Source organism: Schistocerca cancellata, chromosome 1 (assembly GCF_023864275.1).
Source record: "Schistocerca cancellata isolate TAMUIC-IGC-003103 chromosome 1, iqSchCanc2.1, whole genome shotgun sequence".
Classification (NCBI taxonomy): Eukaryota; Metazoa; Arthropoda; class Insecta; order Orthoptera; family Acrididae; genus Schistocerca; species Schistocerca cancellata.
Window position 1 is genome coordinate 1112083321 of NC_064626.1, and position 26562 is coordinate 1112109882.

General features: G+C 42.8%; 1 protein-coding gene across 1 annotated transcript in view; it reads right to left on the reverse strand.

Annotated features, from left to right (window-relative positions):
- Nucleotides 1–26359, reverse strand: part of LOC126132108 (salivary glue protein Sgs-3-like) — an 89670-nt gene extending 63311 nt beyond the window's left edge. Inside the window, exons 1-2 of the mRNA XM_049915178.1 lie at nt 26276–26359; nt 2961–3054 (exon numbers count right to left, since the gene is read on the reverse strand). Of these exons, the coding sequence (XP_049771135.1) occupies nt 2961–3054; nt 26276–26333 (152 nt within the window). The 5' untranslated portion in view covers nt 26334–26359. The remainder of the gene's footprint in view (nt 1–2960; nt 3055–26275) is intronic.
- Between the last annotated feature and the right edge of the window lie 203 nt (nt 26360–26562).

Below are 26562 nucleotides of genomic sequence, written 5' to 3' on the forward strand. Positions count from 1 at the left end.
AAGCGCTTTAACGGATGAGACTCGCACGACACCAGCTACCCTGACGGAAACTTCGGATGGAACCAGCTACTAGATGGTTCGATTAGTCTTTCGCCCCTGTACCCAGCTCTGACGATCGATTTGTACGTCAGAATCACTACGGACCTCCATCAGGGTTTCCACTGACTTTGTCCTGCTGGCCAATTATAGTTCACCATCTTTAGGGTACCAACGTGTACGCTCTAGACGCGCCTCGCCTCTTTTTTTCCAGTTTCGGAACTTACTTATGCCAACTACAGGCCCCTGTATTATAAAAGTGTATACATGTAGTATATAAGGATGTACAAAGCAAGCTTACAGAAAGTGACGGTTAATCATAATACCGCTTAAGCTTAACAAAGAAAGTAGTGTCCCATTCATTCATTTCTGTTCTAACCTCCAGCAGTCTGTTGAAGAGGCTGAAAATTGCCTTTGTATTTATTGGTTGAAACGATGAAACCAAACAAAAATAAATCAAGAATGGATCGAGTGCGTTAGATGTAAAAGGTAAGCATGGGGCGAATGTTATGATAACAGGTTAAAGTTCATCAAATATTTTTACTGCTACTTAAATGGCATAAGCAAGCCTGTTTACTGCGAATAAACATATCTTGATAATTTTAGTAGTGTGTTTTGTTCACTCGTTATTGTGTTCTACGACATGAGTAAAATGTGCTTCCATAAGTGCGTGAGCCTGCCCATACCCGGGATATACTAATCCACTCGACCTGAGCCTATATGCAATAATTTTACACTCTTAAATGTAATGCTTGTTGCAAGTATATGTACTAAGTTATACTATGATAACAATTTAATTGAAATAAACAGTACTAAACACGGTAAGTCTGAGTAAATCTGGTCTTCTCTACTACAGAAGGTTGTTGAAAATTAGACAACCTGTCAAGGTAAAATGGAAATGTCGTGTGGCTAGGGCCTCCCGTCGGGTAGACCGTTCGCCTGGTGCAGGTCTTTCGATTTGACGCCACTTCGGAGAAAGAAGAACTTTCGCACAGAAGAAAGGGACATACTTCTGAAAATAAGATGGGGTATGATGATAAGAAATGTGTTAAGTCATTAGGAAATAACTTCCATGCTACTAGGGGGAGCAGTAGAGGGTAAAAACTGTAGGTGAAGACAGACATTTCAAGACATCCAACGAATAATTAGGGCTATGGGTGCAAGTGCTACTCTGATATGACGTTGGCACGAGAGAGGAATTCGTGGTGGGCCGCATCGAACCAGCCAGAAGACTGCTGAAAATACACAAATCAAAAAAAGTTTTCCATCACCCCGGTTCCCAGAACTCTTGAAGATTGACATTCACTGTGGATATTGTATCACAGACACAGACCCTTTGACTGTTCAGAAATGTCACTAAACCCGTCCAAAGACGTACACAACCATGCATGAGCAGCGCCTATTAGACGGAGGGGGTCCGACAGCCGATCAGTTCCAGTCATTCCACCAGGAAGGAGGTACACGGCTCGTGTTGTCTGTAGTTCAACCATGCCTAGACGGTCAATACTGCGGTTCAATCGCGTCCGCATTGTTATTAAGTACCAGGAGGGGCTCTCAACGAGAGAAGTGTCCAGGCGTCTCAGAGTCAACCAAAGCGATGTTGGAGGAGATACAGAGATACAGGAACTGTCGATGACATGCCTCGCTCAGGCCGCCCAAGGTCTACTACTGCAATGGATGACCGCTGCCTACGGATAATGGCTCAGAGGAACCCTGACAACAACGCCAGCATGTTGAATAATGCTTTTCATGCAGCCACAGGACGTTGTGTTACGACTCAAACGGTGCGCAGTAGGCTGCATGTTGCGCAAACTTCACTCCCGACGTCCATGGCGAGGTCCAGCTCTGCAACCACGACACCATGCAGCGCGGTACAGATGTGCCCAACAACACGCCGAATGGACCGCTCAGCACTGGCATCACATACTCCTCACCGATGACTGTTGCATATGTATTCGACCAGATAATCGTCAAAGACGTGTTTGGAGGCAACCCGGTCAGGCAGAACGCCTTAGACGCACTGTCCAGCGAGTGCAGTAACGTGGAGATTCCCTGCTGCTTCAGGGTGGCATTATGTGGGGCCGACGTACGCCACCAGTGGTCATGGAAGGCGCCGTAACGACTGTACGATACGTGAATGCCATCCTCCGACCGGTAGTGTAGCCAAATGGTTCAAATGGCTCTGAGCACTATGCGGCTTAACTTCTGAGGTCATCAGTCGCCTAGAACTTAGAACTAATTAAACCTAACTAACCTAAGAACATCACACACAGCCATGCCCGAGGCAGGCTTCGAACCTGCGACCGTAGCGGCCACGCGGTTCCAGACTGAAGCGCCTAGAACCGCTCGACCACGTAGTGTAGCCACATCGGGAGGATATTGGTGAGACATTCGTCTTCATGGGCGACAATTCGCGGTCTCATCGTGCACATCTTGTGAATGACTTTCGACAGGATAGCGACATCGCTCGTCTAGAGAGGCCAGCATGTTCTCCAGACGTGAACCCTATCGAACATGCCTGAGATAGATTGAAGAGGGCTGTTTACGGACGACGTGACCCACCAACCACTCTGAGGGATCTGCGCCGAATAGCCGTTGAGAAGTGGGACAATTTGGTCCAACAGTGCCTTGATGAACTTGTGGATAGTATGCCAGGACGAATAGATGCATGCATCAATGCAAGAGGAGGTGCTACGAGATATTAAAGGTATCGGTGTGTACAGCGATCTCGTCACGACCATTGTAGGTCTCGCTTAATGGTGATACAACTCGCAATGTGTGGTTTTCATGAGCAATAAAAAGGGCGGGAATAATGTTTATGTTGATCTCTATTCCAGTTTTCTGTACAGGTTCCGGAACTCTCGGAATCGAGGTGATGTAAAATTTTTTTTGATGTGTCTATTATACATACTAGGAGAGGTTACCTGGGGTCGATGCTGTCATCGTCTGCGCTGAACACGATTTGCGAGTCTGCTCTCAGCTGCGGTAACGACGACACCAGGGGCAGTAGCATCGCTGCTGCAACATGAAATTGAATAAACTGAGATTCAGGATAAAAAAAGGCAGGACGCAAATAACGGAAAACGACAGAGTGAAAGTAGGGTGGCTTGAACCTGATAGAGCACGTTTTCGATTGGGGAAAGCAGAAAACCACTAAAATCAGAATCCTGTAGAAGCAACAAACAGAGGGAATTTCGTTAAAACTGAATGAAACGTTTAAGTTTAGTGGCACTTGAGAATCCAAATGTTGTAATAAACCGATGAAATGATGTTAGAATGAATATAATAGATTTTATAAAGTACGAAAGCTAAGTTGTTTTGTAAACAGAAGCATATAATTTTCTGCATCGGAAGAATATTTTACTTGTAAAGGTATGTATCTTAAGTGAAATCACAGAAATAACGATTAGTGGGGACAATAATCACTTCTGCAAACACAGAACTACGTTGGGATTTTCTTCGGATAACAGTCTCCGTGACTAAATATTGAACTTAAAAAATGTTAGGCTGTGTAAGAAACACTTCAGAATGATGTTTTGAAATATCTAGTGTAATTATTAAATTCTGCTAATCTGTTACAGGCCAGTGAGGAAGGCTTAGGACTAAAAATTATTTAATGAAATCTTTTTACCGTAACATATTTAAAATGGACTAAAAACCATAAAATAATTCTCCTAGCCTCTTGCATATTCCTAATTCCTTACGAATAGCCCTGACCATTTGTACTTGCGAATTTTTAATAGCTATGACAATACTTGTAATGTTTAAAACGAAAAGCCTCGGGCGCACTCAACGGGTAACTGATGCGTTAATAGTTCACCTGACTTGCTAACAATTTTATTGCACTGCAAATGATGTGAATCGTTAGGTGACTTCTCATAGCGGCAACTACCCCCTACACCCGTTACTGTTGTTCACTGCATGCACCCCACATTTTTCGTTTTAAATTTTACAAGTATTGGCGTAGCTGTTGAAAATTCTCAAGCACAAATTTTTATGATTGGGTAAAAAATCTGTATAGGACTTGGAGAAAATATTTTATACTTTTTAGTACATTTTAAAAACGTGTATATTAAAAAGTTTCTTATTTAAGTAACTATTTTCTGCTGTTTAATCTCCCGCGTGGTAAATTTTTCAATCGATTTCAAACTTCTTTATGAGATTACAACAGAGACAGGTGGTAAATCTCAGGTTCATTTCAGTTTTTCTTCAATATTTTGCTTCCTCCTACATGTGTCTTGCGAAAAGACCGTTAAGGTAAAAATTAAAGAGCGTAGAGCTCACACGAAAGTTTACCAGCGTTCGTTCTGAGTGCGATTCATTTGAGGCTGGAACAGGGAAATGGGGAAATAGCGGTGGTACACAAAGTACCCTCTGCCAGAAATCATACAAAGCGAGATAATATTGCGTTGTTGTCCACTTCTGAGCTATGTTGAAAGCTTCAAGTCTCTAACTCATCGGGACGATAGTTTAAAATGAGTTATAAAATTTGAACCGAACATACAAACAAACAAGGTGAACTAACCAAAAGTGTTGAAAAAGCGAAAAGCATATGGCTAAAATTTAAATTCTTATAATTCGGCACAGAGACGGATGTGACGCAACAACAAATCACAGTTGATTTTAGGGAACACGGAACTAAGAGCAGACATTCAAGAAGAAACAACAGTTACGTGTTACTGAAATGAACTCATGAGGGTAAACATCAGATTGCAAAGAAGATCCCGGAAAAGAATTATGTACGGGAAAAATTATAAGTTGCAGCCGGGTTAAGAGCCACGTTACACTGTAGGTATGTCGCTGAGAAAGTTGGTGGAAGGTAAAGATATACCACTTGAATAGATTGGTTGACTATTTCGAGGGAGAGGACCAAACAGCGAGGTGATCGGTCCCATCGGATAAGGGAAGGATGGGGAAGGAATTCGGCTGTGTCCTTTCACTGGAGCTATCCCGGCGTTTACCTGAAGCGATTTAGGGAAATCACGGAAAACCAAAATCAGGATGGCTGAACGCAGGTTTGAACCGTCGTCCTCCCGAATACGAGTCCAGTGTGCTAAACACAGCGCATTCTCGCTCGGTATTTCAATAGGAAAATGCCTTGTAAAACTAATTGGTGTTGAAATCAAACTGCAGGTTGCGGACAGCTTCACTAATTCCAAATATTCAGTGTGGGACACAAATATTCTTAACTTCTTTGTCAGTAGCCATCCAATTTCAGGCAGTGAGAGCTGGGGTAATACCGTCATGAAAACCATGCCATCCCATACACAAATATACGCCCACATACACGGAGAGGCAAAGTAACCTCTTCCGCGCATGTACGTATCTGTTGACGTCAATCACTCACGACATTTTCAAAATAAGGATGTAAAGAAACCAGTCAACAGTTTCTGTCTCAAGGTCAGTACTTTACACACAGTTCGTTTACACGGGGAAAGTAATGCCAAAACAATTTCACGTTTTCTAATCGATTCTTTCATCGTATGAATCAGAGTGTTTGTACTAGTTGACGATTCTTGTGTCGTGTAGCGGAAACAAGGTACACTCTCATTAAAAAAAGACCGAGTGAGTTGGAGCAGTGGTAAGACACTGGAGGATGCTGGTTAGAAATTCGTCTGGCCACCGAGATTTAGGTTTTCCGTCATTTCCCTAAGTCACTTAAGGCAAATGCAGGTGTGTTGCCTTTGGAAGGGCGCGATTGATTTTCTTCTCCATTCCCAGCTTGTGCTCCGTCTGTAATGACCCCGACGTCAACGGACGTTAAACTCTAACATATCTTACTTTTCTTCCTTCTCATTTTAAAGAAGGCACTTACACAGCTGCTGTAAATAGGAAGGTGTTTGTCTTTCGCCTACAATTACTAGAAGTATAAATTTTGTAAATTTTTTACTATTCTGTATCATAAAATTGATCAGAGCTGCATGGTAAGTGATCATTCTAAGGGCTTCACAAAGAGCTTGACGAGCGTTTCTAAGTTATTCGTCAGTCATACTGATTCACCTATAGTTGTATCGCGGTAGATCAAATGGCTCTAAGCACTATGGGGCTTAACATCTGAGGTCATCAGTCCCCTAGACTTAGAAATACTTAATCCTAACTAACCTAAGGACATCACACACATCCATACCCGAGGCAGGATTCGAACCTGAGACCGTAGCAGCAGCGCGGTTCCGGACTGAAGCGCCTAGAACCGCTCGGCCACATCGGCCGGCCGCGGTAGATCGTCGGCTACAAAACTGTCTCCTCATAATGAGGAAAACGGCACACGCGATTGTGCATCCAGTAGGTATAGTTCTTGAAGGACGTCTGCAGCATAACAACGACCGATCGGCAGTTTCTCTTGACAGAGAGAAAATATTTGTTTACAGTGCAGGCACATATCGTAATAGTACCTGCCCGTTGCAGGAAAGGACACGCACGAGGTAGCACTGACCAGGAACCACACGAGCCAATGACTACCTGCGAAGTGGTACGGAAAACCATAAGATATTTTCAAATAACTTCCGGGAATTCAGCCAGGTAACACTTTCAGCGAAATGGTTCAAATGGCTCCGAGCACTATGGAACTTAACATCTATGGTCATCAGTCCTCTAGGACTTAGAACTACTTAAACCTAACTAACCTAAGGACATCACACAACACCCAGTCATCACGAGGCAGAGAAAATCCCTGACCCCGCCGGGAATCGAACCCGGGAACCCGGGCGCGGGAAGCGAGAACGCTACCGCACGACCACGAGCTGCGGACACACTTTCAGCGACCGCCGGCATTTCGGCGGGAGAACACCCCACCATTTTCAAGGCCAGGAAAAACTCAGGAACCGTAAGGTAGATATAAAAATAGCCATAAACGTAACTGCAAATTTCCTCTAGCGTTTCAAGTTCCCATTTGTCGGGAGGCTGAAGAAAGTGCGGTAAGGACAGCGATGCGAGTCGTAAAATAAATACTTGTACAAGATCTGAGCTCTAGTGTTCAGTTTCTGTCGTTTTAAACACCTGCATATCCCTTCTATTTTTGTATTGTCGTTACTAGTGCATGCTAGTGTGACGATGCTTATCCCAAGGAAACCAGAATGAATCCTGTAGGTAAAATAAATTTTCAGTCGAAATGATCGGGAAGGCTAATCACGAGACTACTTGCTGACACCCCAGATTAAGTTCCAAACTCCTCCTCAGTGTCTTATGGAGTAACGGCATGCGGTACTGTTGACGGTGATCCACGTGTTTCCTGGAGAAGCAGACTCGGAGGTACCTATGGTGGTATTATTACTCGGAAGTGAGTTGTGTGTTGTCACCCATTTCCGTTCACTCCATTTCCCCATTAGGAAACAAACACAAATCCTACACTCGCTCATCGCCAACACTTACTCAATGCACTCTCGCCATTGGTTCCCAAAATGGCGCTGAGCACTATGGGACTTAACATCTGAGGTCATCAGTCCCCTAGACTTAGAACTACTTCAACCTAATTAACCTAAGGACATCACACACATCCATGCCCGAGGCAGGATTCGAACCTGCGACAGTAGCAGCTGCGCGGTTCTGGACTGAAGCGCCTAGAACCGCTCGGCCACAACGGTCGGCCATTGGTTCCCAACTGGGGTTAATTACCCCCTGAGAGGGAAAATAAAATTATCTGAGTGGGTAAAACGAAAGCGTTCAGTTACGTTTCCGTAACAAAACTTATCATTTTAAAGAGGTCACATAACACAGACTAAAGTTATCAGTAATATATTCTCCTTCACTATTTGCAACAATCAGTCAACGCTGGTGTAGAGTTCGTGACTGTAGAAATCACATGGCTTTGAGGCGAAGAACTCGTCGAGCCACGGTCCGAGCGCATTTTCATCCGGAAAGAAAGTTCCTTCAAGATTGTCCGATAGAGAGCGAAAAAGGAAAAAATCTGAGGGCGCAAGATCGGATGAAAAAGATGGATACAGAATGACTTCCCAACCCAACATCTGTATGGTTCTTTGTCGGTCTGCCAGATTGTGGGCGAGTGTTATCTTGGAATAGCATCACTTCACGCAGTCCTCCAGGTCGTTGGTTTTGGAATGCGTCTGCGAGATGTCTCAGTTGTTGACAATATATGTCGGCAGTGATGATCACACCTTGGGGAAGCAATTAGTAGTACATCACACCGTCGGTACTCCACCAGACGCATAACGTTACCTTCTGTGGATAAGCGTAGGTCTTTGTACGGGAAGTTGCTACTTTGTTTGGGCTCAACCATTCCTTTTTTTTCCTTATATTAAAGACACCAGTAACGATACAGGAAACGAATGGTCAGTGTTGTTCACTAGCCAATTGATTACGAGCAAGCAGAGATACACATCACACCCAGTGATTTTTGCGATTTTCGCATAGAGAATACGATACCTACCGATTTTTGAACCTTCTTCAGTGCGTGCAAATGTCGCTCGTTGGTGAAATGATCATATTTCTTCACATTTGCCATTTGACGAGTACACTGACGTGGAACAGCTGGATTAATGCAATTAAGCGATCTTCATCGATCCCCAAAGGTGTTCCTGGCTCTGAGCACTATGGGACTTAACATCTGAGGTCATCAGTCCCCTAGAACTTAGAACTACTTAAACCTAACAAACCTAAGGACATCACACACATCCATGCCCGAGGCAGGATTCGAAACTGCGACCGTAGCGGTCGCGCGGTTCCAGACTGAAGCGCCTAGAACCGCTCGGCCACACCGGCCGACCCAAAGGTGTTCCTGAACATGGAGAATCACTAACGTCGAAACGAACGAGAAAACCATTTTTTTCCCCGTACTCTGTCCATTATCCCCACACATGGTGTAAATGTTTGTGGCTGCCTCCGCTGCTGTCACCTCTCTATTGAACTCAAACAGAAGAATATGTCGTAAATGTTCCGAATATTGCATTTGGCACTCCACTTTCTAGAGTCCACAGCTCGACTCACTATCTCTAAAAATAACAAAATGACAACATGTAAACTGAAATAGCGATAGTGAACTACAAATAAAAAATGACAAGCGACAAATAAACCCATAGCAAACGAAATATAAACAAGCAAAACAAAAACACAACGAACTTCTGCACCAACGTATAGTTATTAATAGTGGTAGTGGTCAAACACAAAACACTGACACCTTGAAGGCTTCCAACTGCTGTCAATTAATAATTAAGTGACCCAGCAATCAAGTGATTTTCAAACGGGAAGTGTAGCCCACACAGTTAAACTTGGTTGAGTTTAAGTGGGTGTAGGGTATTGGTGAAGCAAGTGTCTGCACTACTTTACGCACAGTAGTAGTGCAGAGGAGGCATGCTTTGTAACAAGTGTCTGCCCTCAATGTGGAGAGTTAGCTTTCGTTTCTGAGAATCTGAGAAGGTGTTGTTGGTAGCAGTTTGGCTGCACTGAGCATTCCATCATCGTACTATTAAAAAAGTTTGTTAGAAATAAGCATGACCAAATATCTCATTAACTCATTAGTTCGTGGTTTAATGAAATATCATTGCTCTTTCGTCATCTTAACAATAAATGTGTCCAAAGAAAATTCTTTTTCATTATAAAGATTAGTAAGGGGCTCATTTTGATGACTGCGGAACGACAGATAGGTGCAGAATAGCTAATACCTGATTATACTCAGCGGTAATGGTCTCCAAATTGATGTGAACACCAGAAACACAGTATGAAGAAGAATCACATTTTTTAAAGGTAAGGTACTATAAGGAGGGTGTATTAAAGAGACTTCGATTAGGCGGGCAAATTCAACGTGATATTCCGACCAATAATGTCGGAATACTTAACTTGTGTTGTGGAAACGCAGTAACTCCTCCGCAACCATAGGGTACAACTGTACTTCGATATGTTATTCTCGAAACAATAAACTAGGAACAAACAGAAACGTAAACCAAACGAACTGAAGATTGAACTAGATGCCACGTGTAGTCGTAATCAACACAATAGAGCTGGAAACACATTCTCGTAGCGAATAAAATGTACCTCTGTGAGATTTTATAACCAACCTTAATGAAAACAGTTTTTCAATGAGAAATTCTAGAAACCAGGTATATACTGCATAAAACAATAGTGCGACGAGATTTTCTATCCAAAGGGTCTGAATGTACGCAGAAGTCCTAATAGTCAATCTGTCTCCGTGCATGAAACAATTGGCTCTAAAAATTCAACGTACGAGTAATTTTATTCAAGTGCTTGGCACACTTCTTTTGGTTCCATTTTATTTTCGCTAACAGTAACATAAAAATTCTGTATAAATATCAGCATATATTAAAAGGAAACATATTCAGTGAATACAGGAATAAAGTGCACCCTACAATTACAAAAGCTTGCTAGAATCGTAGTTGCTACGTCCATGTCCCGTCACTTAGAGTAGCAATTTCATAAGCTAGAAAATGTGCAATGAAAATATGTTACTTGAGGTGCTGATACAACTGTTTGCCCATAAAACTGAGCGTGTTACATATGTTGTACTGCATATATTTAAACAAATCGGATAGGAATACATTGTATGTGTCTGTACGGTCCTTCCCATAAAAGTTACTGTACGATGGAAGCATTATACATTACACAGTAGTGCCTATTACTTCTTTGCATTTTGTTTTCTGTCACTGCAGCTGCCAGTGTAACACGCGCAAATTACTATTACATGCAATCTGCAGTACATCTGTTATGACTGTGGCAAGTAATTATCGTAGCAGACGACAGACAGCTTAGTAATTGCAAGATTCTAGTCACTATCGATGTACTGAGACTTCTTTGCCTCCACCAGTACACATTTTTATCAACTGTCCAGTCGCCTCTGTGTGTCTTGAATCTTTTCACAGTGATAACACCGATTATAATTTCCAAATGAATGAGTACACTACCGAGCACTGTTTTCATACACTGACGACGTAATTTGTATTACGATATGGTAACAGGTAACTCTGCACAAGATTTATCACCGGACGATAACGATTTTATATTTCCCCTAATATGCTACTGTAAATACTTTTATGTGAGTACATAACATCGCATGATATAGGTTGTCGTTAACAGTTACATCAGTTAACAGATTAGTGATGGCTTAGGTCTTTAATGTTGCTAATATATTATTTTATTTGGTATACAGGGAACTGATGATGGTCAGACGACTGAAACTGGTTGTGAAAATAACCTATTTTACCAGCAGCTGATAACGGTAATACGACGTTTTTCAAATATATGAGAGCTGTGGGGCAGCATCTCCTGAAAATTAAAATGTGCAATGATTAATTACCAAATGAGGTACGTCACCCTAGATATCTCCAGTGTGGTCAGTAATGCTAACACCGACTGTGGACCTCCCTAGAAGACACTGAAAAAAAGAATGACAGCGCAGAGTTCGTTGAAGCCAGTCAGTGAAGTGCATAGTTGTATCTTTCTGAGCGAGCCGCTGATACCCGTGTAATCATCCAGAGGAAAATGAAGCTTCTCCAGAGAAAGCGGCGTGCTTCGTGGCCGAACCTTGGTTGGATTATCGACACCACTTGGGTGGTCGGACACTCTGTAAGAGCCCCGCCTTTCTACATTCGCTTCTCATTGCCGCCTGCCGGTGGAGTGGCTCAAAGACACGCAGCTAATTAATTATTCACGGCCGCGGCCAGCTGACCACTTATCGCCGATCTGCATACGGTATGTGTTTCCTGGACAGCGTCCGGTATTTCCCAGCAAGGCTGCGACTCCGCTGCTTCCACCACTGGGACAGTCTTTGTTCAAATAACGCAGTAATGAAGCTTGAGCCACCAGATGCTTTTTTTTTTCTTAGCGTTCAGATGCTTCTTTTTTGCTTAGCGTTTAACAAATCTTCATGGTGAAAGTATTACAAAAGTCATTAGCCCATGCACTATGAGCCTAATTACAAGACGCCGATGAAAAAACCAAGCCTGTGATGTTAAAAAAAAAAGCTGCAGAAGATGTAGATCGAAGATTAGTGAGAGATCCACGCACACATATATGTCGTGCTAGTTTTTCTGCAACGTCACCATTATTTTCCAATCATGTCGGGTAGCATGAAACAACTCTCATCCTACCCCTTGTAACAGAACAGAAGGGTGGTAACAAGACTGTTGGTTCAAAATGGTTCAAATGGCTCTAGCACCATGGGACTTCACATTGAGGTCATCAGTCCCCTAGAACTTAGAACTACTTAAACCTAACTAACCTAAGGACATCACACACATCCATGCCCGAGGCAGGATTCGAACCTGTGACCGCAGCGGTCGCGCAGTTCCAGACTGTTGGTCGTTTTTTATTTCGGAATATAACATAATCATTATTCCATAAAGCGTTTATTAATGGTTCTGCCAACAGTTGCAGTATTTATTAGGCGACTAATTTCGAACCCTTACAGGTTCATTTTTATGCCTGGACCAGTGAGGCTGCAGCCACAGTGCCTTATCTTAATAGTAAACGCTGAATGACAACACATGCTCTATAAATGTTTTCAGGGTGAATGCCACAATTCACACATTCCTGTTACCAATTGTATTTTGACTTGTTTGCAGGCAAGTGTGGATTTTGGCATTCACCCTGCAAACATTTATAGAGCATGTGTTGCCACTCAGCGTCTATTATTAAGATCAGGCACTGTGGCTGCAGCCTCAGTGGACCAGGCTTGAAAATGAACCTGTAAGGGTTCGAAACTGTATAAGTTGGCAACACACACATACAGAATGTCACACAATAAGAACACAGGTTTTCCTGTCAATTCGAAAAAACAATACTGGTTCAAGAAAATAATATTGCTCTTTCCAATCACTGTTAGGACTATATGTTCTTTGGCTTTTAGGGACATTGTATTAAGAATAATCGATCACACACACGACACGGAAATGAACGTAGATTCACAAGCTCTCGAGCTATACTGGATAGCGCCAAAAGCACTGCACAGGAAGAAGCTATTGGTACAAACAACAATATATAAAAAGACGAACTCATCGCTTGCAGCAAAACTTTATGGGGATTAAAGTGACTCTTTGCAATTCCCCAGAATTGGGGTCTTAATATTTGTTTAGGAAAATAATGAATACAGACTTGAGTGTACAAAAAAAACTGCTTGTACTGAAATTTGATTTCATATTCGAAATCGTGGAAATAGAAAGTTGCTCATGAAAATTTCATAGGCACCATGGCGCCCAGCCACGTAGGACAGCCCTGCAGTCTAATTGTTCACATAATACTGTAAGTAGACTGTATAGGTTTTTTTTATTGGTAACGCCACATAGCGCTCTGTATGAAAATCACTGTCTGTGCTGTGTGCAGTCTGTGGCTAGTTTGCATTGTTGTTGGCTATTGTAGTGTTGGGCAGCTGGATGTTAACAGCGCGTAGCGTTGCGCAGTTGGAGGTGAGCCGCCAGCAGTGGTGGATGTGGGGAGAGAGATGGCGGAGTTTTGAAATTTGTAATACTGGATATCATGAACTGATATATACATTATGACTTTTGAACACTATTGAGGTAAATACATTGTTTGTTCTCTATTAAAATCTTTCATTTGCTAACTATGCCTATCAGTAGTTAGTGCCTTCCGTAGTTTGAATCTTTTATTTAGCTCGCAGTAGTGGCGCTCGCTGTATTGCAGTAGTTCGAGTAACCAAGATTTTTGTGAGGTAAGTGACTTGTGAAACGTATAGGTTAATGTTAGTCAGGGCCATTCTTTTGTAGGGATTATTGAAAGTCAGATTGCGTTGCGCTAAAAATATTGTGTGTCACTTTAGTGAATGTTTGAGTACGTTCAGTTTTGCTCAGCTGTTTGAAAAGCAAATAACTATGCCTATCAGTAGTTAGTGCCTTCCGTAGTTTGAATCTTTTATTTAGCTGGCAGTAGTGGCGCTCGCTGTATTGCAGTAGTTCGAGTAACCAAGATTTTTGTGAGGTAAGTGATTTGTGAAACGTATAGGTTAATGTTAGTCAGGGCCATTCTTTTGTAGGGATTTTTGAAAGTCAGGTTGCGTTGCGCTAAAAATATTGTGTGTCACTTTAGTGAATGTTTGAGTACGTTCAGTTTTGCTCAGCTGTTTGAAAAGCAAATAATGTAAGAGGTTTATCAGCACAGTAATTCAGAAATTGTTCTAAGGGGACGTTTCAATACAAACGTATGTTTGCCTTTGGTTGACTTATCTTCTGAGATACGTTGCAGAGTCATTATTGCCTCGTGTGTTCTTACATTTCTCAAATACTCAAAATTATCTTCTCCGTGGTCCTTTTCTAGAGTTTTTCCATAGCACTGTAAATAATTCGTGTCAGTATTTCTGAACCCTGACTTATTAAACCGTTAGTTCGATAATATTCACACCGGAAATTGGTATTATTACATTATTCTTGAGGACAGGATGTATTTCGCCTTCATTTTACATCTTCTATCAAGGTGGAATTCTTTTGTCACGACTGGCTTTCCTAAAGATCTCAGTGATTGTGAGCGAATGTCGCTAAGGGAACGTCGGCTACATGTGAATCATCACACCATAATAGCGGCGAAGCAGTGAGATTGACTGAATTCCGTGGAAATATATACTCGATATAAACAAAATTTCAGGGTGTCCATAATTAACGTTCCAGTTTCAAATCACTGTAGTAAGAGAACCAGTGCTCAGAATGACATCAAATTTGAACAGCGTATTCTTCACACAGGAGGAACCAATAGCGTGTCAGAATATGCACACGAAAAGGCGCTTGGCACATAGCCGTTTCTAAGTTTGCGTCCGACGCCCAGCATGACTGTCTCCATGAAGGATCACACGCTGTTGGTAAAGCTCTTTTACAAGAAAAGGTGACTTTGTGCCAGTAGCTGTGCAGAAGTTCGAGACACTCAAGGGTGCGAAAAAAGGCATTGATCCGATGTCTGCTAAGGGTCTGGAGAAAATGATTACAAATTTCGAAAAGACAAGTTCTTTTGAAGTGTAATGTGGCAGAGGGAGGAAAGCAGATGATCCGACTTCTGTCGAAGATGTGGCCACAGCATTGCAGGAGGGATCGAGCGGTGATGTGCAAACATGCAGTTCACGGGGAACTGCCCGAACGTTGAACATGCCCGCATACACGATGCATAAAATCATACGAAACATCCCGCATTGCTATCCTTACAAAATCACCCGTTTACAGGAGCTTCTTGCTGCACTCCTGCCAGCTCTGGAATTCGTTGCTCGCATGTAAGTGGTCAATGATTGGCCTTGGAACGTTGTGTGGGTAGACGAAGTCCATTTCCGTCTCGAAGAATATGTCAATACGCACAATTGCAGAATACGGGCAACGGAAAATCTGCATGCACATCAATTGGTACCACTTGATTCTGTAGAGGTGAACGTGTGGTGCTGGTTGACAGCATCGTTTATCGTAGTGCCGTATTTTTTCGAGGAGATGAGTCCTACAGGTCCTGTTTCCTATTCTGTCACTGGTAAACGCTATGAGAGTCTTTTGCGCACCAACAACATTCCAATCCTTCAACAATTGTGCGAGTACGTGGCGCTCCCCCACACATTGCGCAGCCAGCGAAGCGACTTTTGCAGAGACAATTCGGAAAGGCTAGAAATATCAGTCGTCATTTCCCTACAACCTACCCATCCACATTGTGTCTCTGGAGTCATCTGAAAGATGTTGTGTTCAGCGCTGCAATTACGGACGTAGGTAAATTGATGGCACGCATTGCGCAACGCATTCTGATAGTGCCCAGTACGACGCTCCGATCTGTTGTGGAACACGCTGTTTCTCGATATCAGCTTGAGGCAGAAAGCGGTGGACACCACACTGAACATGTCTCGTGCCACTCTCGCGACAACTAGAGACCCATGTCATTTTGCTTTTTATGTGGTTTTTGGCTCCAGATCAATTAAAAACCGACGTCATTTTACTTAATATGCGGTTTTTGGCCTCGGGAAAGAAAACAACGATTTTTCCCATCCAATATGTACGAACTTGCCGTGGTGGATTTGCTTACCTAACTAACAGTGCCACAACCGTTGACTGCCGAGCTTGTGCAGTCGTATACACTGAACAGTACGGATGGTGTAATATGCAGCTCAAATCACAGCCGTAGTATTATAATTCATCTGTCATTTGTAGCCGACATAATTTACATTAAACACTTACAACACTATCTATTGCTACGTTTTTTCGTTCCACGACGTTTCCCCTGCGCCACAATATGCTATTGAAATTTGACGTCATTATGAGCAAGAATCTTTTTCCTCAGCGTTTCTAAATTGGGACTTTAATTATAGAGACACCGTATAAATAATTGTGTTTTCCGAAAGAAGGATCTCCACCTAGGTGTTCTGTACCCATTAGAAGTGAAAAATTCTAATGACTCAAACGCTAAAGGCGCCAGGGCTTCCAAAAATTTATTTCTTCCGATGAAACATTTCACATGCACCACTGACAATGTTCTTAGTAGACGAAGATTCAAATTACGAAGCTTTTTAGAAAAAAAAATGGTTCAAATGGCTCTGAGCACTATGGGACTTAACATCTGAGTTCATCAGTCCCCTAACTAACCCAAGGACATCACACACATCCATGCCCGAGGCAGGATTCGAACCTGCGACCGTAGCGGTCGCGCGGTTCCAAACTGTAGCGCCTAGAACCGCTCGGCCATCCGGCCGGCGTTTTTTAGCAGTTGCCAATATTTTTGACATCAGCTGTATTAGGTATGGAAATCATACCTATTGATGACACACGAAAATTTGTGCCGGACCGGGACTCGAAGATATTTGCGAATGGTCACCTTAACCATTCGGCTATCCGTGCACGCTTCCAAGTCCGACCCAAACCTCCATATGCTACAGTGTCTATGCCCCTCGGCGATCACAGCTTATCTGGATTCCCGCAACGAGGTTAATGAAATAAACGTCTTCAACGTTCATATTATCGTCGTTTTCCCCATATAAGTTAATGACATCGTAGATTCAAATGTTTGATTTACGTAATAGTACCTCAGTAGTAATGAAGCCAGGTTTTACCTCGAGGCGCCGCAGTGAGCTGGAGGTGCGACGAAGTGCGGACCTCTGCGCTGGGACTGGGTTTGTCCGTCGACCTTGACCGTGGGCGCGGCCCGCACGGGGACGTGAGCTGTCAGCCTGCCAGCAGCGGCCATTGCCAGCGATCCGTGTGCCATGCACTGCCGTTTCTGATACCTACCTGCCGATATTTTATGCCAAACAATTTTTCGACTTACGTGGACGAGAAAATTTGATTCTCGCCTTCCTCGTAGTCTGTTCTCTCACCTTCCGCACGTTGCTCTGTGGCTAAATGTCTGCGGCTTGCTGCGGCCAGTTATTATTTGGAAACAAAGAAAACGAACCAACACAGCCGTACCATCAAAGAAATTTAATTCCAACCTGCTGTTTCTTGATCAGAATCATTTTGTAATGTTTACTGAGACACAGAAACTATGACAATTTCCCGTGCTGCTACGCAGACAATGCCTGATCTCAATTACCAGGTCTAAGATTTTTTTGAGACGTTTCGGCTTGTTTATACTGGAAAGTCAGCGGTTATGTTAAAATTTTTTATATAATAAAACAGTCCCAACCGCAGAAATATGTTTATTTGTTTAGTGGTGACCGGTTTCGACTACTGTTCTAGTACTTTGTTGTTACAAGAGTACTGGTGACTCATTTCTCTAATCATCGTTATCTCACGTACGTTTAAGTGCCCTTGTGGCATTTAATGTTGTTGTCAAAGATTTATTTCAATTTATTTTTATATTGTTCCATTGAGGTTTTTTATGTTTTTAGTGTTTTAAACACAACTGTAAACTGTAATGCCTCGGACCTCATGTGGCATACAATTTTAAGAATAGGAACATATCGATCTTCATACGATCACCATGGTTATAGATATTTTCTCGCCATCTATACCAGACATATCCTATGCACTTCTCCCTATATACGGGCACAAACGTTTTATATCTTAGTACTGTTTCATTGCAACACATTTTAGTAGTTAAAGGCCACGTTAATTTTGAATACAATTGTGACAAGAATAATTTCCAACGAATAATAACTATTTCGTTTTCTGATCGGTAGTAGTAACATATCCAACTTGATGATAGTACCTTGATTGCTGGCGCGCCAAACAGTGTGGGTCAAGACTGATGCATCAGTCGTAATACATCGGTCTTCAGAACATCACCACGGTTGCTGGTGGCTTCCCTGCTAATTATCTTTGCCTCGTGGTTGTTACACACAGGGCTCTACAGAGGACAACATGCGTATCCTTATACGTTAATAGCTTATTTTCTTTATTTTTAAGCAATTTTAAGTTTTATATTATGGTTCGATAAAGTTTATCTGTGTTTTCCATATACCTATGGTCTGGGCGTAAATATTTTACGTAAATAATTTTATTTAGATTTTATTTAACTTGATGATGATGATTATGATGATGATGATGATGATGATGATGATGATGTTTGGTTCGTGGGGCGCTCAATTGCGCGGTCATCAGCGCCCTTACACATTCCCAATCTGTAAACAGTCCAATCTAGCTATTTTCATGAATGATTTTGGAATGATGAGGACAACACAAACACCCAACCCGGCGGGGAATCGAACCCGGGACCCCGTGATGCTGAGGTAGCATTTATTTAACTTTTTTTACAGCCAGTGGCTGACAGTGATTTAAGGCTGGAGCCGGTGGGTGGAGGTTCGGCTATTTACGCGATGTAAACAGCATGCCGTGCAGCTGTGGGTGCATGCCTCCTAGAGTGGCGCCTGCTCCTCGCCAGGTTCAGCAGCCTCCAAGGCGTAGAGCTGTCTTTCTTTTGTAGGTTTATTGATGTGCTATGTTTATTTTGCGATTGCAGTTAACAGTCCTCTAAGTACATTCATGTTACTCTCTTCATAGAGTAAGTGGCCTGATGAAGACCAGTGGACGAAACCAGTCGCCATTAACAAATAAACTTTTATATGGTTAGGACAGTTTTATTATGTAAAAAATTACCAGATCGCTCTTGGGCCTACTACTGCCGGACACTGCTTAGATGGCAAACAGATATGGTTGTTGTTCGCTATCGCATCTGCGCACTGAGGCGATGGTTTACTTTCTCAGCTGAGTGTCGTAGATGTTGACCCTACGAGTTATCTTAGAAGACAGGTTAAGTAAACGCAAACCAACTTTTATAGCTTTTGTAGATTTGGAGGAGGCTTTACGCAATGTCGACTGGAATACTCTCTTTGATAATTCTGAAGATACCAGGGGTAAACTACAGGGAGCAAAAGGTTATATAAACCTCGTACAGAAAGCAGACGGAAGTTATGAGAGTCGAAGGAAATGAAAGGGAAGCACTGGTTGAGAAGGGAGTGAGACAGAGTTGTAGCCTATCACCGACGTCATTCAAGCTGTACATTGAGCAAGCAGTAAAGGAAACCAAAGTAAAAAATGGAGAGCGAATTAAAGGCTAAGGAGAATTAATGAAAAATTTGAAGTTTGCCAGTGACATTGTAATTCTGTCAGAGAACGCAAAGGACTTGGAACAGTTGAGCTGGATGGAGAGCGTCCTGAAAGAAGGATATAAGATGAACATCAACAAAAGCAAAGCAAGTGTAATGGAATGAAGTCGATACTGACAGAATAAGATTAGGAAACGCGACACCAAAAGTAGTACATGAATTTATCTATTTGGTTCAAAAATGGTTCAAATGGCTGTGAGCACTATGGGACTCAACTGCTGTGGTCATAAGTCCCCTAGGACTTAGAACTACTTAAACCTAACTAAGGACATCACACACATCCATGCCCGAGGCAGGATTCGAACCTGCGACCGTAGCGGTCGTGCGGTTCCAGACTGTAGCGCCTTTAACCGCTCAGCCACTCCGGCCGGCTTATCTATTTGGCCAGTAAAATAGTTGATGATGGCAAAAGTAGAGAGGATTTAAAATGCAGACTGGCAATGGCCATAATGGCGTTTCTGAAGAAGGGGAATTTGTTGGCATAGAATTTAGATTTCCGTGTTGGGAAGTCTTTCTGAAGGTATTTGTCTGGAGTGTAGCCTGGTATGAAAGTGTAATGTGAGCGATGCAGATTTCAGACAAGAAGGCGATAGAAGCTTTTGAAATGTAGCGCTAAAGAAGAATGCTAAAGATTAGATGGGTAGTTCATGTAACCAATGAGGAAGCACTTATTAAAATTGGGAAGAAAAGAAAATGTGTGGTATAATTCTACTAAAGGGGAGGGATCGGTTTATAGGACACATTCTGAGACATTAATGGATCTCCAATTCAGTATTGGAGAAAAATGCTCGGGGTAAAAATTCTACAGGAAGACCACGAGATGTATACAGCAAGCAGATTCATAAGGACATAGGGTGCAACCGCTATTCAGAGACGAAGAAGTTTGCACAAGATGCAGTAGCGTGGAGAGCTGCATCAAACCAATCTTCGGAGTAAAGACAACAACAACAGATCTCGGCGCTGAAATTTTTGGAGCTTACTGCAACATAGACTACTATGTTTGTCGACTGAATGATACGTAGATTCAAAGGTAGAAATAATCTTCCAAATAACTGTACCTTCCTCCGGCGACGTCCTTTATACAGAAAACGGTATTACAGCACGCAAACGGAGAACGAAATTTTTCTTAGATGTAAGATCGCTTGTTCTGTCATTCAGTATTTTAATTAGTTAACCTGTGAGGTGGCGCATTGGTTACCACGTTGGATTTGCATTTGTCAGTATAGGGCCGAGTACGGGCGAGCAGCTTTAGCTCTTCTGTGGTTTTCCGAAATAATTTAAAGACAAATCTGGGACGGTGTCTTTGAAAAGGCCCCGAACCTTTTCCTTCCCTGTTCTTGTACGATACGAACTTGTGCACCTCCCCAGCTCGTCGTCGAAGGGCATGTTTTATCATAGTCTTTATTTTGTAATTAACTTCCCACATGTACTCTGCTGTGACACACCGCCTTTTGCAACAGTTAAAAATAGTACAATTTTTTTTTTAAAACCTTGGGGGGAGTGTGATGTTACTGATGTGATGTTGCTAATGACAACTGATCACCTACTTAAGTTATACAGACACCGTTTACTTCGTGTCCCTTGTACTAAGAATGGTGTGTCTAATGCATACTAGGACAGTGACATGCACAGCCCCGTGTCATAAGAGGGAAAGAAGCAGTTGCATGATCTGCGCACTAACACGACCTCAGACCGTTTGACCTCTATGGGAGGAGACTTGTGAATAAATGTACAACGGCTATTCCATAAGCAAAGACAGCTTATGACTGTAAGGTGAAAACCTGCGAAACTGTTAGGCATCGTTCGGAATACTTTTAAAGATCATGATTACACAAGTCCACGCCTGTGTGGAAGGAAGAAGACTTTTCAATATTTTAAACGCATTAATGACAAGGTGCACAGTTCGTATGAACTGAAAACAGCAAACAATAATAATGAAGAAGCAAAGCATTTCAGTATATTAGTGGGCGGCGATATTACTGCATTTGGAAGTGTGGGCGCTTCGGTCGGCGTATTGGGAGTTTTTATCGTAATATTTCGCGAAAACACGCTGAGCCACTTGGTAGTATATGCACAACCATTCACAATGCGATGCGTTTTCCTTAGTCACCATTGTAACTGTTTACCGTAACGTCAACGAGTGTTTCCGATGGCGGCCACTGGGTGCCAAGTGCAATAATAACATCGTCGTGTAGCATGTGCCTGCACAATATTTTTTCTTGTTTCGGTGGGAGGAAACAACACGAAGTACGAATAATTTTTTCATACAACGTGGTCATAAACCCGGAAACTCAAAACAGCTCCATTTATTTATGAATGCTGTAACATGCAAATTGAGGGAATTCTATTCTTTTATGTCATTTTCTTGCTCTAAGTAAACCGGTAATTTCGGTTCAGTGCTCCTATGGGATCAAGTAGGTATATTCTTTCCTTGCCGGCCGCGGTGGTCTAGCGGTTCTAGGCGCTCAGTCCGGAACCGCGCGACTGCTACGGTCGCAGGTTCGAATCCTGCCTCGGGCGTGGATGTGTGTGATGTCCTTAGGTTAGTTAGGTTTAAGTAGTTCTAAGTTCTAGGGGACTGATGACCATAGATGTTAAGTCCCATAGTGCTCAGAGCCATTTGAACCATTCTTTCCTTTTTTTGTAAATGCTATGTTTGACAGGTATGAAACTCCCAGTCATTAAGACAAATGACAGAAAAAATTAAACATCGCAGTGAGAGGAAGAAATAGGTACCTCAACAATATACGATACATTAATAGTTGCGGGAAATAAGAGATACTTCTTGTCTAAAGCTCGTGTACAAGGTGCATTAGTTGCCACGACCGAACGACAAGCTCCTTTCGCCGACTAAAGGCTTTCCCATACTAGATATTCGGTATCCCACTTCCGTATCTGAGGACATAATCCATTCTTGGCCGTAATTGAAGCTACACAAATTCTCATTTATGTATTTCATTGTACTTGTCCTCTGAACTGCTAAGTAGATGTACGTGTAATGAAGCTAAAACGAAAGAAATGTAAATTAACGTGAGAGAGAATAAAATGTATGTACTGTAACAACAGAACCAAACGTGTGGTCAGTAAATTACATGAACAGGATATGTTGTACGGAGGTACCGCATTTGTACACTAATATAACAAATTTGAAAGTACACCAACAATTAGGACGTATTTTCCATTACGTATAGCAATAAATATCGAGCACCTCGCCAGGTCGTGACGACCTTATTGAAGTCTATTGCCAGTCGTGCCTTCCTCCGCCTTACGGCATCATGTAGCTGCTGTGTGGAGGGGCATGTGGTCACCACATCGCTCTCCCGGTCGTTTTGCAGACTTCCCAGACCGTGAAGCCGCTACTATTTGGTGAAATAGCTCGTCAGTTGACATTACGAGCCAAGTGCACTCTGTAACAGTCCTCCCAACAAGGAAAAATACTAGGCAACACCGGGAATCGAACTCTCCGCATGACAGCCACCTGTGCTGACCACTCAGTTACAGAGGAGGATAAAGCACTAAATAGGGAAATAATTTTTTGTGAATGCAACAAACCATCAATGAACTTTTGAACTTTCTGAGGGTTCACATTCAACGGTGGCAAAAGTTTTTCTGTTAAAGGCTGCCGATTGTTCAAATGTGTGTGAAATCTTATGGGACTTAACTGCTAAGGGTATCAATCCCTAAATTGACACACTACTTAACCTAAATTATCCTAATGGCAAACACACACACCCATGCCCGAGGGAGGACTCGAACCTCCGCCGGGACCAGCCGCACAGTCCATGACTGCAGCGCCTGAGACCGCTCGGCTAATCCCGCGCGGCTGCCAAGTACTCTGGCAGTTCTGGCAGCGAAGCGACGACACACACGAAAAGAAAATACGGGAGAGTTGAGATCAGTTGCGGCATGAGGCAAGTAAACGCCAAATGCGTCATGAATTTGAGACAGCTGTATCAGCTACTTTTTTGTCACACTTCTCAGATACAACAGAACTGGCGATGTTATTATAAAGCAATGCAATTCTTCCTGAAGGAACTAACTGAGATACGGAATTTATTTACAAGACACACAGTCGTCTCGGCGGGTGCTATGCACGTATTATTGTTACTAGTTCTTACATATGCGTAGATGACGTAATGAGAAGCGAAATTACTCCGTTATAAGTGTAATTACACATACTTTTATCATAAATAATTTGAATTGATCGAGTGTTCAGTGCTAAATTTTTCTACGATTTTTCGTCCAACATTCGTTCGACTGGTGTGAGGCTACCAGTACTTTTTTTTTTTCGCTTTCTTTTTCAAGCTTCCTACTTGTGCTTGGATGCTCCGTTAACATTCCTTTCACTTTTAAATGCGTATATAAATATTTTTCTTCCTCTAAATCATTACAGTTTGTACACTATCCTTCATTCACAGCAAATTGCTTACCTCAACGTAAATCGTGTCCGTGCGGCATAGTCATGGAAAATCTCGTTCGCCTCTTAGCGACTCCCGCGTAACCAGCAGTCACAGTACTCAAATGTGAAAGCGTGTTCGAAAGCATCTTTGGCGTCAGGGATACTCAACACTAATGAATTACGCATGCGCAGTCCTTGGCACAGATCACGCATATAAACTGCAGGTAGGGACAATCCCATGCCTTTAGCCGTACTCCAAAAATATGAAAAGCTTTCCAAGCCGTCATTGTCATGACAACTTTGTGTGTAGTCAATAATGTAGTCACGTTTCATGGACCACTTACGTGTTTATAAACTTTGGTTTCTTCCTTCCACATATCTGGTCGCACAGTAGTTCTGTCACATGCAGTGTTTAGTTTCACATCCTCATTCTTATAGGAGAACCACTGATCAATTATTGTGAACTAGTGATACGTCAAAGTCTGTCAGTGACGAGAAGTAGTCATATTCTAAGCATCTGTTACACGTAATTTTGAGCGTATTCTGTTATAATAGTTAGTTGCATTAGTGTGTCTGTAATCAGCGGTTTCCTTTCGTTTAAAAGCAATTGCGACGACAAGAAAAGGATAGACTTTCTTATGAAATTCTACATCTAAATCTACAACAGTATTCTGCAAATCAGTGTGAAGTACATGGCAGAGGGGGTACTCCACGTTGTGCCACTTGATAGGACTTGTTCCCATTCCATTTACGTGTGGAGCGCACTGTAATGTCTAATCTCATATTCGAGATCCCTGCGGGAGCGATCACTATGGGATTGTAGTAAATTCCTTGATTCCTTTCATAATGTTGGTTCTTGACACACAAATAAAGACTCTTACACAAGAACTTTGCAACCTTGCCTGTCTTTTTTCCCTTCGAGTTGATTTGTTACACAAAAAGCTTTATTACAGGTTTCCTGTTTCTACCCACGTAAAGTAGCGCACATTATTCAAAGCAGTGTCCTTTTGTATGTTTATTTTGCCGTTGTTGTATTAGGTTGAGTGAGGTTCAAGTCCACGTCCAGCCATGCTGATGTTGGTATGTCTGTAGCTCCTCTAAACTAATTCAGACAGATGCCGGGATGGATGCTTCCTTCCCACGTCCAGCTGAAGCAGTGTTCCAACGCTCTGTGTACGAGACGTTAAAGTGATTATGATAATGTGACATTGTGAGTGTTGTAGGAGACGATCTTTAAATAAAGTCTTCTTTAGGAAAACTATTTCTTTGCCAAGATCGCAAGGAATGGCACTTCGCTTACAATTTTTGGCAGTTAAATGACCATCTTCAGACCGTGTTATATAAAGCAGTGTCTACATAGACTACTGAAGCAGGACGCATTGTCACAATCATGTTTACAATTACAAACTCAAAATTGTGTTTACCAAATGGTTCAAATGGCTCTGAGCACTATGTGACTTAACATCTGAGGTCATCAGTCCCCTAGAACTTAGAACTACTTAAAACTAACTAACCAAAGGACATCACACACATCCATGCCCGAGGCAGGATTCGAACCTGCGACCGGAGCGGTCGCGCAGTTCCAGACTGCAGCGCCTAGAACCGCTCGGCCACAAGGGCCGGCAATTGTGTTAACAGCATTACGTATTTACAATATATACGTATTTTGAGTTTGGAACTGTAATCATGATTGCCACAAAGCTTCTTGCTTCGGAAGTCGCTGTAGACACTGGTTTCTGTCATATGATCTGAAGATGGCCATTTAACAGGGCGAAACTAGCAATCGGTATACCCTTCATTCGAATATTGGCAAATAAAAAGTCTTCCTATAGAAGACTACAGCAGCACATTAAACCGAACCTGCCGTCTTTACTTTCAAACACAGACAACACGATTAGGCCTAAAACTTGTAATTAAACGCTGCAGTCTGGAATGACGGCGGCCATTCGCAGTGTTACAGCACTGCGAGCCGTTTGCGACAGATGTCCTTTATCCCTCCGACAGCTCACACGATTTGTAAACCACTTGACACACTGGCACGGAGCAGCAGCCACTATCGAGTGCTCAGCATTACGCAAGAGCTACGCAGCGAGAACGTAGAACACGGACACACGTATTAAATGCCTGCGAAGAGTTGCTAATTGGCGACCACTTTGCTGTTCACTAGGGCTGGAGAGTGTCTATCTCAAAGTCGAAGGTTAAGTCTCTGAGTGAAGAACTGATCTCTCAGCTGGTATCACTGTCAGAATATAATGGTAAATACCAGACAACTGAATCGTAGCTGACGGCTGGAAAACGCTAGCAGTAATGTAACTACAGCTACAGCGTCACACGCCAGAATCGCCACAGGCTGCACACAGGCGGTATCTCACCTGCAAGCACGTAGGCAGCGGCAGCGGCGGCAGCAGCAGGTAGCGCAGGCGTTGCCATGGCGAGGCGTGGCGTGGCGAGGCGTTGCAGCGGGACTCCGCGCCGCCGCCGCCTGCTACGTTTTATATACGACGGACAGCGCCAAGGACGCGCCGCTGCCGGATGGCCAGCGACCGCCGCCCCCGCTTCTGCTGCCGCCGCGGCTTTTCCTGGCTTCCCTAACGGCGCACAGGGCGACGAACCGTACGCCATCTCGTGACAGCTCTCTCGTTCCCCGATTTATTTGGCC